Here is a 14,087-nt window from a genome sequence, read left to right as displayed (position 1 = left end):
AGGAGTGAAGGGGGGGAGAAGAAGTGCGGAGTTTGTTTTCAGAAACTGCACTCACTCATCCACGTTCCCTCTCCTGGACTGTGTTGTCTGCAGACGGACAGACAGCGAGACAGAGCTCTCCTTTGCTTTTTAGTTAGTTGTAGCTAGCTGAGGCAAAGAAGTTCCCTGGACTGTGGCTTTTCCTTTTCTTTAGACCTGCTCAAACCTACTCTGGACTGAACACCAAGAAGAGCACCAGCAGCTCGCACCTGTGGCCCAGCGGGCCGGGCCTGGGCCGCGGCATTTCCAGGGCCGGAGGGACTGATAAGAGACTGAGTGAGCCAAGCGGCAGCCCGGGGGTGGAGGGGGCGGAATTTTCTGAGTTTGTCCCTCTTTTAGAGCGGCAAGAAGTTTCATTGTTTCATATTGTTTAGGTTTTCTTGTTTAATAAACAGTTTTTTCCACTTTTCTCCAAAGAAGTATTTTTTTCCCGAAAAAATGCAGACAAATATCTTCAACTCACTTGCTATCAAGCTGCATTACTGCAAAGTTCATAAACCCAGCAAGATACTGTGTGAGAAATACGCTCTGTATTGTATGAGAAACAGCAGCAAACAAATTATCAGTATCAACAAGAAGGCCACTGTCTTTAGTTTTAAACAAAAAAAAAACCCAAAACACTGAGAACAAAAGTCACACACACATTTTGCCAAAATAAGTTCTACATCTATCTTAATTTGTATAATAAAATAGAATCTCTACCTAAAAACCTGTCTTAACTAGTTACACTTGTTATATGTAACAGGTATAATTCGTGCCATTTTTTTTGCATGATATATATATAATATTAAATAGTTGTTAGAATGCACCCTTTGGCTTAGAAGCCCCCCTTCTCAGGAAAAACCAGGTGTGTGTTGAAACCCGATTTACAAGCAAAGGGATGTGGCTCGCCAGGAGATGGGCCTTATCTGAGGCGATATGGAGACACCCAGGCGCTGATCATCGCGTGAACGACCTGAGATGGACATCAGGAACATCCCCCCCCCCCCGCCCCCGGGCCGAGACATGTGAATACTGTGTTCCCGTAAATTTCATCAAGGGTTTCAACGACACCGGACTTCGAATTGTTCTGCCTTGCTGCCGAGAAGGAAATCTCATCAACTTATGGGACTTTGAATGAAACAAAGGACTGAATGCCGAAATCCTGGCTTCAGGCAAAATTTTCCCTATAAAAATCGCTTGTACCAGGATGGTGGGGTGGGAGCATAGAGTGAAACCTCTGCTGAGGCTGATCTCTGTGTCTTGCACCCAGCGCCGATCCCGGGCTCGGCACTGTCCTTTTCCTTGTGGCTGGCTAAGTTAGATCTCTATTGCTAAAATAAATTCTTTTTATTTTTTTAATTTGGCTGGATCATTTTTCATTTATAACACACTTAAAAAAACACATATGTGCCATGAGGTTCTGACAAAGCATTATGACACTACAAGAGGAAAGTGACACAGTCATATAGCTCAGGATAAACTATATAAATATATAGCTAGCAATAAATTCAAAATAAGACTCAAACAAAAAAAGTATTAATAATCAAAGCCAACTACAGATATTTGTTTTGCATACATTAACAAGTGCTTTCCGAACTGTTGCCTGCCTCTGAGCTGTAAGCTGCTCTTGGAAATAAACATTATAATATCACAATTCTAAACCAAACTGAGCATGTGTGAACTGAGGGTTTCAGAAGTGGTCAGCATCAACCACACTAAGATTAGACACTAGACATGGTTCCATGCATAGCCTGACTACATACCAGCTCCAGATCCATACTCTAGTAAGCTCAGCAAGAAGCACAAGGTCCCATTGTACTGCAGTGAAGAAGACTGAAAAGCTTGAGCTATCTTTTCTATATAACATATAACCTGGGACATGATAATTTCTTGAAGTCCATTCAATTACTGAGACTTAATAAAAGCCAATTATCCAATAAAGTTTGCTGAGTACAAAACAAGACTGGTTTTGAGCAAAAGACCACAGCAAAAGATAACCACATGAGAATTTCTACCATATGACCACAGCTAACATTCACACTCAGGTATCTAAATCCTACTGGGAATAAGCCCTTTTCTAAGTTCATGGTGTAGAAATAACCTGTTAAGACCATTCAGTCTTTGGCACAATAGAACCAGGACTCTAAACAGTGCTACAACACAAACAACATTCAAAAGTGGTGGTATCTTTTCACCACTCTTTCCAATACAGTTGAACAATATTTACAGAATTCAAGTTTAGCAAGAAAAGGATTACTTATACAAAAACAACCTAGCAAATGTACTCGGAAACTGTCAAAATATTTTCTATATGCCTAACTAAAAGAAGAAAAAATAATGACCAAATCTGAAACACTTGCAACTACTAGGGAATAATGAAAACAACAAAAAAAATTTTTAAAAGTCACTCACCATGATAATCCATATGTATAAAGTCAGGTTTTGCCCAAGTTTCTGGCTCTTAGAATTGCAAGCACATGAGAGAGAACATTAAATGATTGCAGGCTGATTTTGACACCTTGATTTTCTCACTATTGTTCCCAGGATGCAAGAGGCATTAGTTATCTCAGCAGGTAGCCAAAATGGATTTTTAAGCAAATAGATTTTTCTTTGTATAAAGACAGATATTTTAGGTCTAGGCTAACATGAACATCAAAATCAATCTCTTGCTTATTTTTACTAGAGAATATTCAGAAAGCATTGGGAATAACTGAGAAATTGTACCTTAACAAGACATGCTGCATTCTTACCAAGGCTTTCAGAAACCATATAGCCATGATAGCCATTGCAGAGAAGTCTTTAAAATTTTTTTATTCTCTGATCACTGTTCATTTTCCCCTAACATATTTATATACATATTTATATGCATATTTATATACATATTTATATGATAACTCAGGGGTGGTATCAACAATCTCTGACTCAGATTATTTTCCCTAAGAATCTACCAGGCTAAACAACACTTGCACTTATATCTCTATAGAGAAATAAGTTTCCTCAAAAAAGTGTCTTCAGACATACTTATTGCAGTACAAATAAGCCAAGTCTTTCCATCACTTTTTGAACATTAAGCATGAAAGCTAAGAATGTAAAGAAGTGCTGATGTTTGCTAGCCCACTGCCTGGTACTTTTAATTTAAATACTACTTTCAGACCCTGCGGCGTGGGTTTTCGCTCTCCCCGGCTGCACGCAGCTCTTGGGAGCCCGGCTGTGGCGTAGCTTCCACGCACGTGCTGCCGGGGTTTTCTGCCGCGGGTTCCCAGACACGGCTCCGTGTCTCGGGCGTGTGGGCTGGCCAGCCTCTGTTACGGTGCGCTAGGGATCCGGTAAAGAGGTAAGGAATTTGTCTATTTACTCCGTGCTTGGCAGGAACGGTTTATTGATCACGTGGCGTGGTTCGATGGAAAGACACAACCCCTCCCGGCACTCGCATGGGAGAAAATGGCACCTGGGTGCCGGCGGGGTAGGATTTTATGGAGGGGTGGGGCAAGAGGATCCACGGCCTGCCGTCCAATAGGGGCAGCTGCCATGGCAGTGACGCCAGCAACAGCGACCGACCAGAGAACCCCACAGGGGCAGGCACCGAGCCTCGGGCTGAGTGGGATCGTGTGGATTGGGGTGGCAGGCACGGGGTTTCCCGGGGCTGGACTTACAGGAGCGGCAGAGGGGGAAGATCCGGTGGCAGGAAACATAGGGCCAGAAACCGCAGGGGGGGAAACAGCACAGGGGGTGTTGCAGGATTACAGAACTTGACTTATTTTAACATAAATTAAAAACCCTAATCTAAACCCAAATTCCAGGATGCAACAAGACCCCAAATGCCTTTTAATTTAATTGGCAAGACCTGTAAATTCTTAAGACGTACTTATTAACAGAAAGCACACATGTTAGCAAATGTGGTGGGGACATTGTCTTTGATAGACATCTATCAGTTGAAGAGGTCTTAAGAACAAATCTCTGCTCTTTTAGGAATCAAACTCCAGCTTTTTCACCAGGTCCTTACAGCACTTGCTACAATTACTGTTCACCCACAGCACTTTCAGAGTACACTAAAAGAAAGGTATACATTGTGTCAGTGGGACAAAAAAAGAACATTTCCTTAACTGAAAATTTGAAAAGGAGTCACTAACATAGTGTATATGTGTTGTAACTATTCCACATGGTGGAACAGTCATTTTGTGTTTGTTGAGGCTAAATGACATAGCACATCTTCATTTCAGTGGCTGCTGGCAAAGCAATGCATTGTGTTATGAGAGCACAAGTCAGAGGACTAAAGACCAGTCCCTATTTGCTCAACTCAGATAATGCCAAGGCTGCAATTGATAGATGGTCTGCCACAGTAACCAGAAGGACTTTGGCATTCCACTGTAGCAGGAGCCATGCCACCACCAAGAACTTATTACACTGTCCGGACAACATACGCAGACCTAATTTTGTGACACACTGACACACTCCAGCAGACAGATACTGCAATTCCATCACCCCCATGCTCTTGGTAGGCACACCTACCATAGCAACAGTTTTGCCATAGGGATGTTGCTCAACATTGGAACAATGTAACCTTTAAGTATCTAGGCTGGTCCACCATTAGCCGGGAGCAGTTTGCTACCAAATGAACTATTTTATGAGGGCAAAACTTTCCTTTTCCTTACCAAGGTCCCAAGAGAATCAAAGTGTACTTGACTGAACAGACTTTTCTATTTCACATAAGAGAAGCAAGAAAAGAAAAACCAAGCAACTCAAAAACCTTCACATAATCGAAGCACATATCCATTATATACACATACTCGTGTATTTATTGACCATCTGTAAACCAACAGGCCAGATAGAGAAAATTTATTTCAGTAACAAATTTCAACTGTGCTCATATCTCCAGGGTGGCTAAACATTTGGAACTTAATACAAGGAGAAAACATTTTCTGCTCATCAAGTCATAGCTCTTTGAGAATTCATACACAATAGCATTAGCTGGGAGCCAATTCTTTGCAGTATTTCCTTGGCCGAAGTCCTTTTGTTCGAGCAGATCTGTTATTCAGTATAGGCAGTCCACTGCACTTTGATAACGCTTGAACTCAGCAGAATCTCTAGTTATTCTCTGCTTCCCTTAATAAAGCACCCAGGTTTTATGACAATTTTACAACTTCAGAAAAGTTATTAACAACTGAACTTGCAACCTTTTCAATAGGTTCTTTTCCATACAAGACCACAGCGATAAAGAAGAGAAATCCAAATTATTGCCTTTGATGTGCACTACATAGCAATTTTGAAGATATATGGAATGCTTTAAAATTCAAATCTGCTGTTCTTTTCCCATTTGAATTTCATAAGCAAAGCTCAAAACTAACATCTGTCTGCATAGTCCCTTTACACAAATGTGCTGTCAGTTGATGGAGCTATTTGAACTAGTACATTTTAACTTGCTTAAATGACAATATAGGTACCCTGAGCAATTAACAAAACCAGTGTATAAAAAAGAGATAGTAGGAAAAATAAAACAATTTAGACAGATGAAAAGTGAACAAGGAAAACAAAATAGTCTTGATAGTAATTTTAGCAGGCTACCCTGGAAGCCAGTCATATTAACAAGTTGCCTTGATTTTGCAGAAGAAAAACAGCTTTTAACATTCAAGGCGACAGATCCAAGAAAAACAAACAAATAAACAATTAAAAATCATATCTATAAGCCAAATACAAGTTTAAAATATGCTACATTACAACAGGGGATTCAAGTTATAGAAAAGAAAACACATGCTGATTTTTTTACACTTTCTTGATCATTAATGACACAATAAATAGTGCAGGCCTGCTTAATTCATGATAAGAACACATGGGAAATGAACATTTAAGTGAATGACAGGTAAACATGTACTCTGGATATGTCAGTAAGATACAGGCATACAAAAAAAATTCATTGTCCAAGTAATGGAGGAAAAGGAAAAAACACCAGACATTTAAATATCTTTACTTCCACTTATCAGAAAAGGTCCCCTGCATGAAGATTCCTGTGGAAGATCTTTATGGACTTCGAGGGAACATGAAATGGTTCAATTTCTAGTGTTAGCTAGATTCTCTTATGCCATATCTTCAAAATCCCAAACACACAAACCAAACATTTTGATGTTGACACCTAACTATTTTTCCCCATCTTCCCTCCTCAATCCATCCCTTATTCCTTTGAAAGCTTAAATGAAAGGGAAAAGCAGAAGAGAAAAGGACACCTTACTTAATCCAAAACAAACAACACGAAAGACTGCACCCAGGTTTTAAAATTTATATAGCTTAATATACCACCACTTGGCATTACATGATGGCAACATGTAATTTTAAAAACCTGCTTAGTGTTTCCATCTGTAACACCCACACTGATATTCCATTCCCATGATATCCTGATCTATTCGGGCAATGACATTCAGCCCTATATTCCTGAAAAAATTGCAAATGCCTCACTGCTTCCTGCAGATTAATTTTAGAATTCAAATTATTTGCCAACACATGGCATTGCCAACATATTAGCAATACACATCTTCTCCTAAGTCCTAATAAAAATCCCATTTAGTCACAATTTTACTGTTGGGCAGAGACTTAAAAATTGTTCGTACACCACCTGGCTATATATTGCTTTGCACCATTACAGCTAACTACTATCAAGAATAGGTTATATAAGAAAAGTAAGTGGACCAAATATACTTAAATCATTTGCAGTGACTTAATTTGAGCAGTTTACATTAACAGGACGAACTGTATTCTAATGTTTTCTTTTCAACTTGATTTAACTTAGCCAAAAGTACTGTATATTAAATTATTTATAAATTATATGTAGCTACCAAAAGCCAAGCAAACTCATTTTCTAGGCTGCCTGGTAGAATTATTTTTAAACAGCTTCTAAGCATGCAAGAAGGGTCACTCCATTGGGACACCCAGTACCATTACAAAGGTATCTCTTCTATTCTGTAGTAGAGTATCATTGCAAGCAGCTTTCCAGCAGACAGTACCACTTCTCTCATCTGACATACCATCATTTCAACCAAACAGTACCAGCTATACACAAACACTTAGATAACACATCACATTGAAAAACTGAAAAGGACAGGCAAGTCAAAAGAGGAAAAAAATAATAGGATTTCCAAGGAAAAAATGTAGAGCGCTCATGTAATTTTGAAGACTAAGAATTAAGTTTGCTAAGATTTGATTACATAGTTTATATTTTTATTCCAGGCTGGTCTTAAGAATACATGAGGTAGCACCATTGAGATGAATCTTGTAAATTTTTTTTTCAATTCATATGAAGTCATATTGTGCCTTTTCTCAATTAGAAAAGAAGTGCTATTCTACGATTTTTATGTTGTATCTTTGGAAGTGTCTAGAACACATGGAAAAAAATGACTGGCATTTATTTGAATACACCTCAAATCACAAGACCGATGGGACAAAAACAGGTAAGGCATATGCACAATTACTTAGTGGACTGCCTAATTTTTAAAATATATCTGTCAAAGGACATCACTACAACTTACAACCTTTATACACAGAGATCTCAGAAAGCAGCAAACCACAGCAGCAACAGAATAACACAGAAGCACAGCAAACTACTACAATACCCACATGAAAGGAAAAATAATGGGGAAAGGTGGTTAACTACCCCATTTGGTATTAAACCACCAAAGAAGTCATTCTTGTTTCTCCAGTCCCTTCTATCTATGGCCCTGCTGTACTTCTGCATTTATGAAACAAGCAGCTAACAGTAATCCAAGAGCCATAGCATCTGTATCAGTCATCAGTTTCTAACCTAGCAGGTTGCAGGGGACAACACAAGTATTCTAGCAAAGAAGTAATTTCTAAATGTCAACAAAAAAAACTCTCTCAATGAAGCATTTAAAAAAGGAGAGGAAAAGAGAATAGCCCAATACAGCTACAGACCTAAAGAGCCTGCACAGAATTTGCAATAGACCACCTTTTCATTACACCCAAAGTTAAGTTTTATGAAGCAATCCATAAAAATAAGTGGCTGAATTGCCAAGACAGTAATTTAGTCAATTGACATACACTAGATTAAGAAAATATACATGTATGACAATTACATTCTAGTGAGAGGACAGATTTATTATTCAAGTGACTGGATATTTTAATCTCTTTCCCATTTATTACAGAATCTTATAAAAGAAAGATCTACTAGCAGAGACTGTTACCTGTTATAGAGAGGAACATCATTTTCTATCTCCTTGCATTTCTAGGAAGTGAATGATACAGAAAAGGACATATGACAATTTGACTTTTTTAACATCTGGTATCTTTACTTGTCTCAAGATCAAGGTATCAGAAATCACATTCAATGTCACAAAACATAAGGGACTAAAGTTACATTAAAAATGATGCTGCAAATTAAACAGTGTTGAGTAATTAAAGCAGGCAATGCCTTCCTGTGATGAAACCAACAGAGTTAAGTGGTTACTTTAAACCCCTTTGTTTCACATACCTCAAGAAAAACACTCAACTTGCACATAATCAGATTAATGAACTTCAGTTAACACACATTTCCTTTCCTCCTTACTTAAATCATCAGAAAACCATTTAGGTACACTAAATCTGTAGTTTATGCAGAAAAAGAGAAGTGTTATGTGTGCCATTACATACAATGTCAATAAAAGCCTCCTTTACCAGTAACTGAAATAGTAGAGGGGTCCCAAAAAAAACACAAAAAAACAAAAAAACAAAAAAAAACCCCAACAAAAAAAAAAAAAAAAAAAAAAAAAACCCGAAAAAAAAAAAAAAAAACCCCAAAAAAAAAACAAAAAACAAAAAAGAGCCACAAGGAAAAGAAATCTTTGTCCATGCTTAAAGGAGTTATTTTTAAGTTTTATCCATACAGAAAAAGAACTTACAAGGCTTGCTTCTTTTTCCCCTGCTTTACCCAGTGATTGAGACATTTTTAATCAGTCACATACACAATATGAAGCATCGGCCATTACCTTCAGCTTTATTTCACCTCAGCTAGCTCCAGTACAGTCATCTATCTAAAGTCTGCTCCAAAATAAAGAAAAAAAAAAGCAAAACAAACAAAAGGGAAGGGAAGAAAAGGGAAAACTAGCACTATGTACAGGATAACCAGTTCCACAGGAAAAGCCTGCCTCCTTGTGGCTCAACTAGCACTAAATTAGATTTCTCCAGTTCATTCCATTACACCCAGTAAATCTGGTGAGCCAAAAGAGTAACAGCCTTCTAATTCAAGGCAGTTTGGGGTTTTGGTTTTCACGGGGGTGGAGTTGATGAAAATGAAAAATGTTTCTAAATGTAGAACTACCTGTGAAAACGATCTATCACTCCTTACCAAAATGCTGCTTTTAGCCTTCTCCTCTAGACAGGGTGGAAGATGATAGATGTTCCACTTAAAAACAACTGAGATTCTTTACATGGCAACAAATGCAAAAGCTTGTCAGCCCTCTGGCACCTAAATCCAGAAGGCTACAAACATTGGTTCAGCTGTGGCTTAACCTTGCAGGCCTCTCTGCATGCCATAGGTTTCACCAGTAAATCCCCATTCTGCCCACAGATCTCCTTCTGGGGATGCCTCTGAGGATCTCCCTCTTGGCAGCAGCAAAGCATTTGGCACTTTCAACAAGATGCAGACCTTCCTCTGTTCAGCGTGAAGGGCTCAATTACATGGAGCTACTTTCTTAATGCCTAGAAGAGCAAATTCTTTAGAAATCAGCTGGAGTTTTTGGCTGGTTTTGGTGTGGGATTTTGTTGTATTGGGTTTTTTAATTTCTTTTTGACTTCAATCCAGTCACTCTATTGTGCAAGAGCTTAGTGGTTCAACAACTTAAAATCTGTGTGACAAATATACAAATTCACACCAGTCTTAGGAGGGGATCACATCAGCATGACTTTGGCTTTCTAACCATCTTGGAAAAGCTGCCCCATTTTTATGCAAGTCTGAGACAGAGAGCATGAACTGCTTTTGCTCTGGGTTAGGAAATTTATCCATGAAAAGAAGGGAACTTCCCGTCTCCACTCCAAAGGCTTTTTAATATAAAGAAAACATTTAGTGAACATAAAAGTAGACCACTTTTTTTTTTTCAGTCTCACAATTATTAGGCTTTCAACTTGCTCTCTTCTCTGTCACAGCTTGTGTATGGGAACCATGTCTCTAACCTTTAGACATGTGAATCAGACTCACTCTTTCCAATCTACAACTCAGTGATCCAGCTGGAAAGGAGTCAACTGAACATGGCTCTCTCACGTTCACAAAAATTTTGATTGGAAATTCACTGGAGGGAAGAAAGGGGGAAAAAAAAAACCCAAAATATTTCTGTCCCCTTCAAGCACATCTTGAATGAAAGGCTTTGATTCTACCCTTTTCTTCTTTTCAAGCAGATAAAAAAAAAATATCTATCACACACTGAATTCCAGAAGTGGAATACATCACTTCTTTCTACTACAGTTTTTATGCCTAGGTCCAGAATGAGAAGCATTGTACTTTTTTGGGGGGGTTATTATTATTTACACATTACCAGTGAAACATCTTGTGCTTTGTGTGCTTTAGACTCTTTTATGCCTGCTCAGACCCTATCAGGCCAATATACTGCACGCAGACCTGTGGATTGCACCACTGTTAAGAGGGGCCAAAAACTTTATCAAGGCTGTACTACACCCTGCAACATCCAAAGAGCTTCACAGATCTTATTAGAAAGGTTGTAAATGAAGAACCAAAACAAGCAGGAGCTTAGATTAACTCTAACACTACTCTAATAAGAAAAGCAAATTAGGAAAAAAAAAAATCACTCTTTTCTCTTACTCAGGTGCAATCCCGGCAGAGGGCAAACACCTTCAACTCTACTGAAGAGAAAGAGAATTGGTGCTGTTCAACACATCACACAATTATGGGTGCCATATCAAACAAGTCCAGTATGTCTAAACATATTAGGTCTGTGTATGGGAAAAAAAAAAAAAAGAAAAATACAATCCTTATGGAAAAACACATTCTGTTTGTACAACCATATCTGTAATTAAAATGCAAATTACTTAGACAAATTAAGAACTATGCCCTCCCGGGTTTTGTAATTTTATAGACTGAAAACAGGAGAGACTGCAATTTATTAAAAGTTGTGTTCTCCTATAAGCAACTCTGTTTCCATTATATTGAAATAGTGGGCAAGTAAAAAGGACTATATGAAGTCATACACATCAAGAAATTTACTACAGCAGAGTTTCTGCTCATAAGTTTAAGAGAGTTTGTGTTTTTTGCTTTACACCAGTGTCTGACACTAAGTTAATCAGCCTTTTATTCTAATTCAAAAGCTATTACACTACACACATCTTCCTCTACTTACATTTGCCAACCTACGCTGAAGCCTAGGATTAAATTTTATGCTTCACTGACAGAAAATAGAATCCTAAATCACCAATCCACATATAATAGTTAATTTCCCCACTTGTTTCTTGTGGTCATAGTACCTACTTTCTTCCTTACCATGGCCTTACTTTAAACTTCCATATTTTTAAACACAGCACTGGGTTTCAGCTCAGGTCTAGGAAACGTCTCATTTACTTGAAATTATTCCTTACTAAACTTTCCCAATTACCCAGACCAGTAAGGTTTACTAAATTTTGTGCAGAATGACACCAAATAATGCTACCAAAGCAAGTAACAGGTTCACTGATCTCTTAAAACCACAATAAAAACTGCTACTAATATCAATAATAGACAGCAACAGGTTCTAGCAGATTAAATACCAGACTCTTAATCAGAAATACTAGTTTCTTTCCTATTCTATTATTACCAAGTCTTCTAGGTGACCTTGGGCAAATCACTACTCCCACATTGCAGTATCCCCAGCAGTAAAAATTAATTGAACAAAATCGTAAATCTGTCTGGAAACTCCAAATGTAACACACCCTAAGAGTTAAAAATATATTTCCCTATCTGCAGATACATTTGCCTTGATAGCTTTTCTTTATCCCATTATACAGCAGCAGTGTAAGATTGCTTTTACTTTCTAAATACACTCTGGTGGTTCTTCAAGAAAGGCTTTAGGCTACTGCCTTACTTTCTATCACATGCTTGATCTATTCCTGCTATTGTATCTAGTTTGAAGGACCAGGAGCTTGTATGTGGCAATAGGTACTCACACTTACTTTAATATATTACATCAAAAGTCACTGTTGAATACATACCTAAGGTACAGAGAGAATAAAAAACAGGACAGAGAGGCAATTAGCAAGCAGTGACTCATTCTCTAAACCCTCGCTCACATAAGCCATCCAAGTATTTGCTTCCACAACCTGACACAGGAACAAGTCATCAGCATTTTTTTACAGGGAATATATACATTGATGAACCAAACAGTATCAAAGAAACATAAAAATATTCCTCTTTTTATATATCAGCTAGACCTACAAAACACTACTTTTCTTTTAACAGGAGGCAGCAATTCATTAGCAAACAACACCGTTCAAGTGTAGTGCATTTCATTCAATTGCCTTCTTGCCCTATTCTGGGTTTTTTTGTAAAAAAAATACATAATTATGAGATGCTTTACACCTTTCCTATTTCAAAATATAAGGCTTAAACAGCAGTTTCTAAAAGCTCTTGATTTTGCTAATATTTATTGCAGGCAAAACACCACAAAAGAAAAAGCACTTAATTTTTCTAAGCAGAGATAGTGGGAAGTGGCAACTTCGTCCACATCATGCCACAAAAACCCGTTCATATTGACACAAACGTGAACTGTGATGTGCTTAACTTCCAGCTGTGCTCCTGAACGATGAATTACTACAACATCTTGAAAAATATCTTTAATAACTTGATGGCCAGAATACTGAAAAATTACTCAGGTATTGTCCGCAGGGAACTTCTTGAACATTAGTAACACTTGTAATATGAGCCGCTATAAAAAGGAAGAGACAGACCCTCCACGCCATAGACACAAAGCATGACAAATCCGGCAATATCCTGGAATATTGCAAAAGCGGTCGGAAAACGGTACCTTTCAGACCCAGTGCTAAAGAAAAAGAAAAGTGCTGTGCATCCAAAGGAAAAATGCACTAGCAGCTCGGATCCTCGTGTGCTCTCTAGGTGGGAACACGAGCCCGGAGGACCCCGGTGCCGGCGGGGAATGCTGAAAGGGGAAGACGCTCTGTGCCGGGAGCGGAGCGGAGCCAGGCGGGCAGCCCCCCCCCGCCCCACAGCGCAGCCCTGGCCCTCCCCACACCAACTTCGACCGGCCCGAGACGTGGCCGGCTGCATTTGGATAAGGAGCGACGCGACGGGGCTGAAATCGGTCTGAAGTCCACAAAGAAGCCATCGGCCTCCGGGAAGCGGGCTGGAGAAGGGCGGGCGGGAAGGGGGAAGGAGCAGCCCGGGGCAGTTTCAGCCGCTTGAAAGCGAGCGGTGGTAAACATATCCTCCCCGGCCGCCGCTCCTGCTCCCAGCCCCAGGGCCGCGCAGCGCTGCCCCCAGCCCGGCCCGCGCCGCCCCGCCCCGCCGCCGGGGCAGGGAGCGGACGCACCTTCCCCGGGCTGAGCTCTCACCTTTCTCCTGCCGCCTCCGCCGGCCAGAGCGGCGCTGCCGCCCGAGTACATGTAGTAGGCGATGCCCAGTACCCAGAGGAAGGCGAAGCAGAGCAGCAGCCGAGACCTGCGCCGCATCCTCCCTCCCGCGCCGCCGCCAGGCCACCAGGAACCGGCCGCCAGCAGCCGCCGCCTCCGCTCCTGCCGCCACCGCCGCCGCGCAGGGTCAGGGGGCAGAGGGCGAGCGCCCGCCCCCCGACCAATCCCGCGCCGCCCGGCCCCGCGGGGGGCGGGCCGGCTCCGTCGCCGTCGCCATGGTTGCAGCACACAGAGCCGCCGCCTCCGCCGCGCCCGCGGGCCGGGGGCTGCGCGCCCCCCGCAGGGCGGGCACGGCACGGCCCGGACCGGCGCCACCTGCCCCTCCCTCCGCCGGGCACCCCCGGGGCGCCCCCGCCGGCCGCGGGTCTGGGCAGGCGCTGCCTGAACCCGCCCGGGGCGCGGGAGCCGCGCCTCGCGGGCAGCGGGCGGGCGGCGTGGGGGAGGCCGCTCCCCGCCCTGAG

General features: G+C 41.0%; 1 protein-coding gene across 1 annotated transcript in view; it reads right to left on the bottom strand.

The window, feature by feature from the left end:
* Positions 1-13,675, bottom strand: part of GALNT2 (polypeptide N-acetylgalactosaminyltransferase 2) — an 89,887-nt gene extending 76,212 nt beyond the window's left edge. The window contains exon 1 of the mRNA XM_053939315.1: positions 13,549-13,675. Coding sequence (XP_053795290.1) covers positions 13,549-13,665 — 117 coding nt within the window. The 5' untranslated portion in view covers positions 13,666-13,675. The remainder of the gene's footprint in view (positions 1-13,548) is intronic.
* Positions 13,676-14,087: the final 412 nt, after the last annotated feature.

This window comes from Vidua chalybeata, chromosome 3 (assembly GCF_026979565.1).
Source record: "Vidua chalybeata isolate OUT-0048 chromosome 3, bVidCha1 merged haplotype, whole genome shotgun sequence".
In the NCBI taxonomy this organism is placed as follows: Eukaryota; Metazoa; Chordata; class Aves; order Passeriformes; family Viduidae; genus Vidua; species Vidua chalybeata.
The sequence above is the reverse complement of the archived record's forward strand: the minus strand, read 5'-3'. Positions and strand labels throughout refer to the sequence as shown.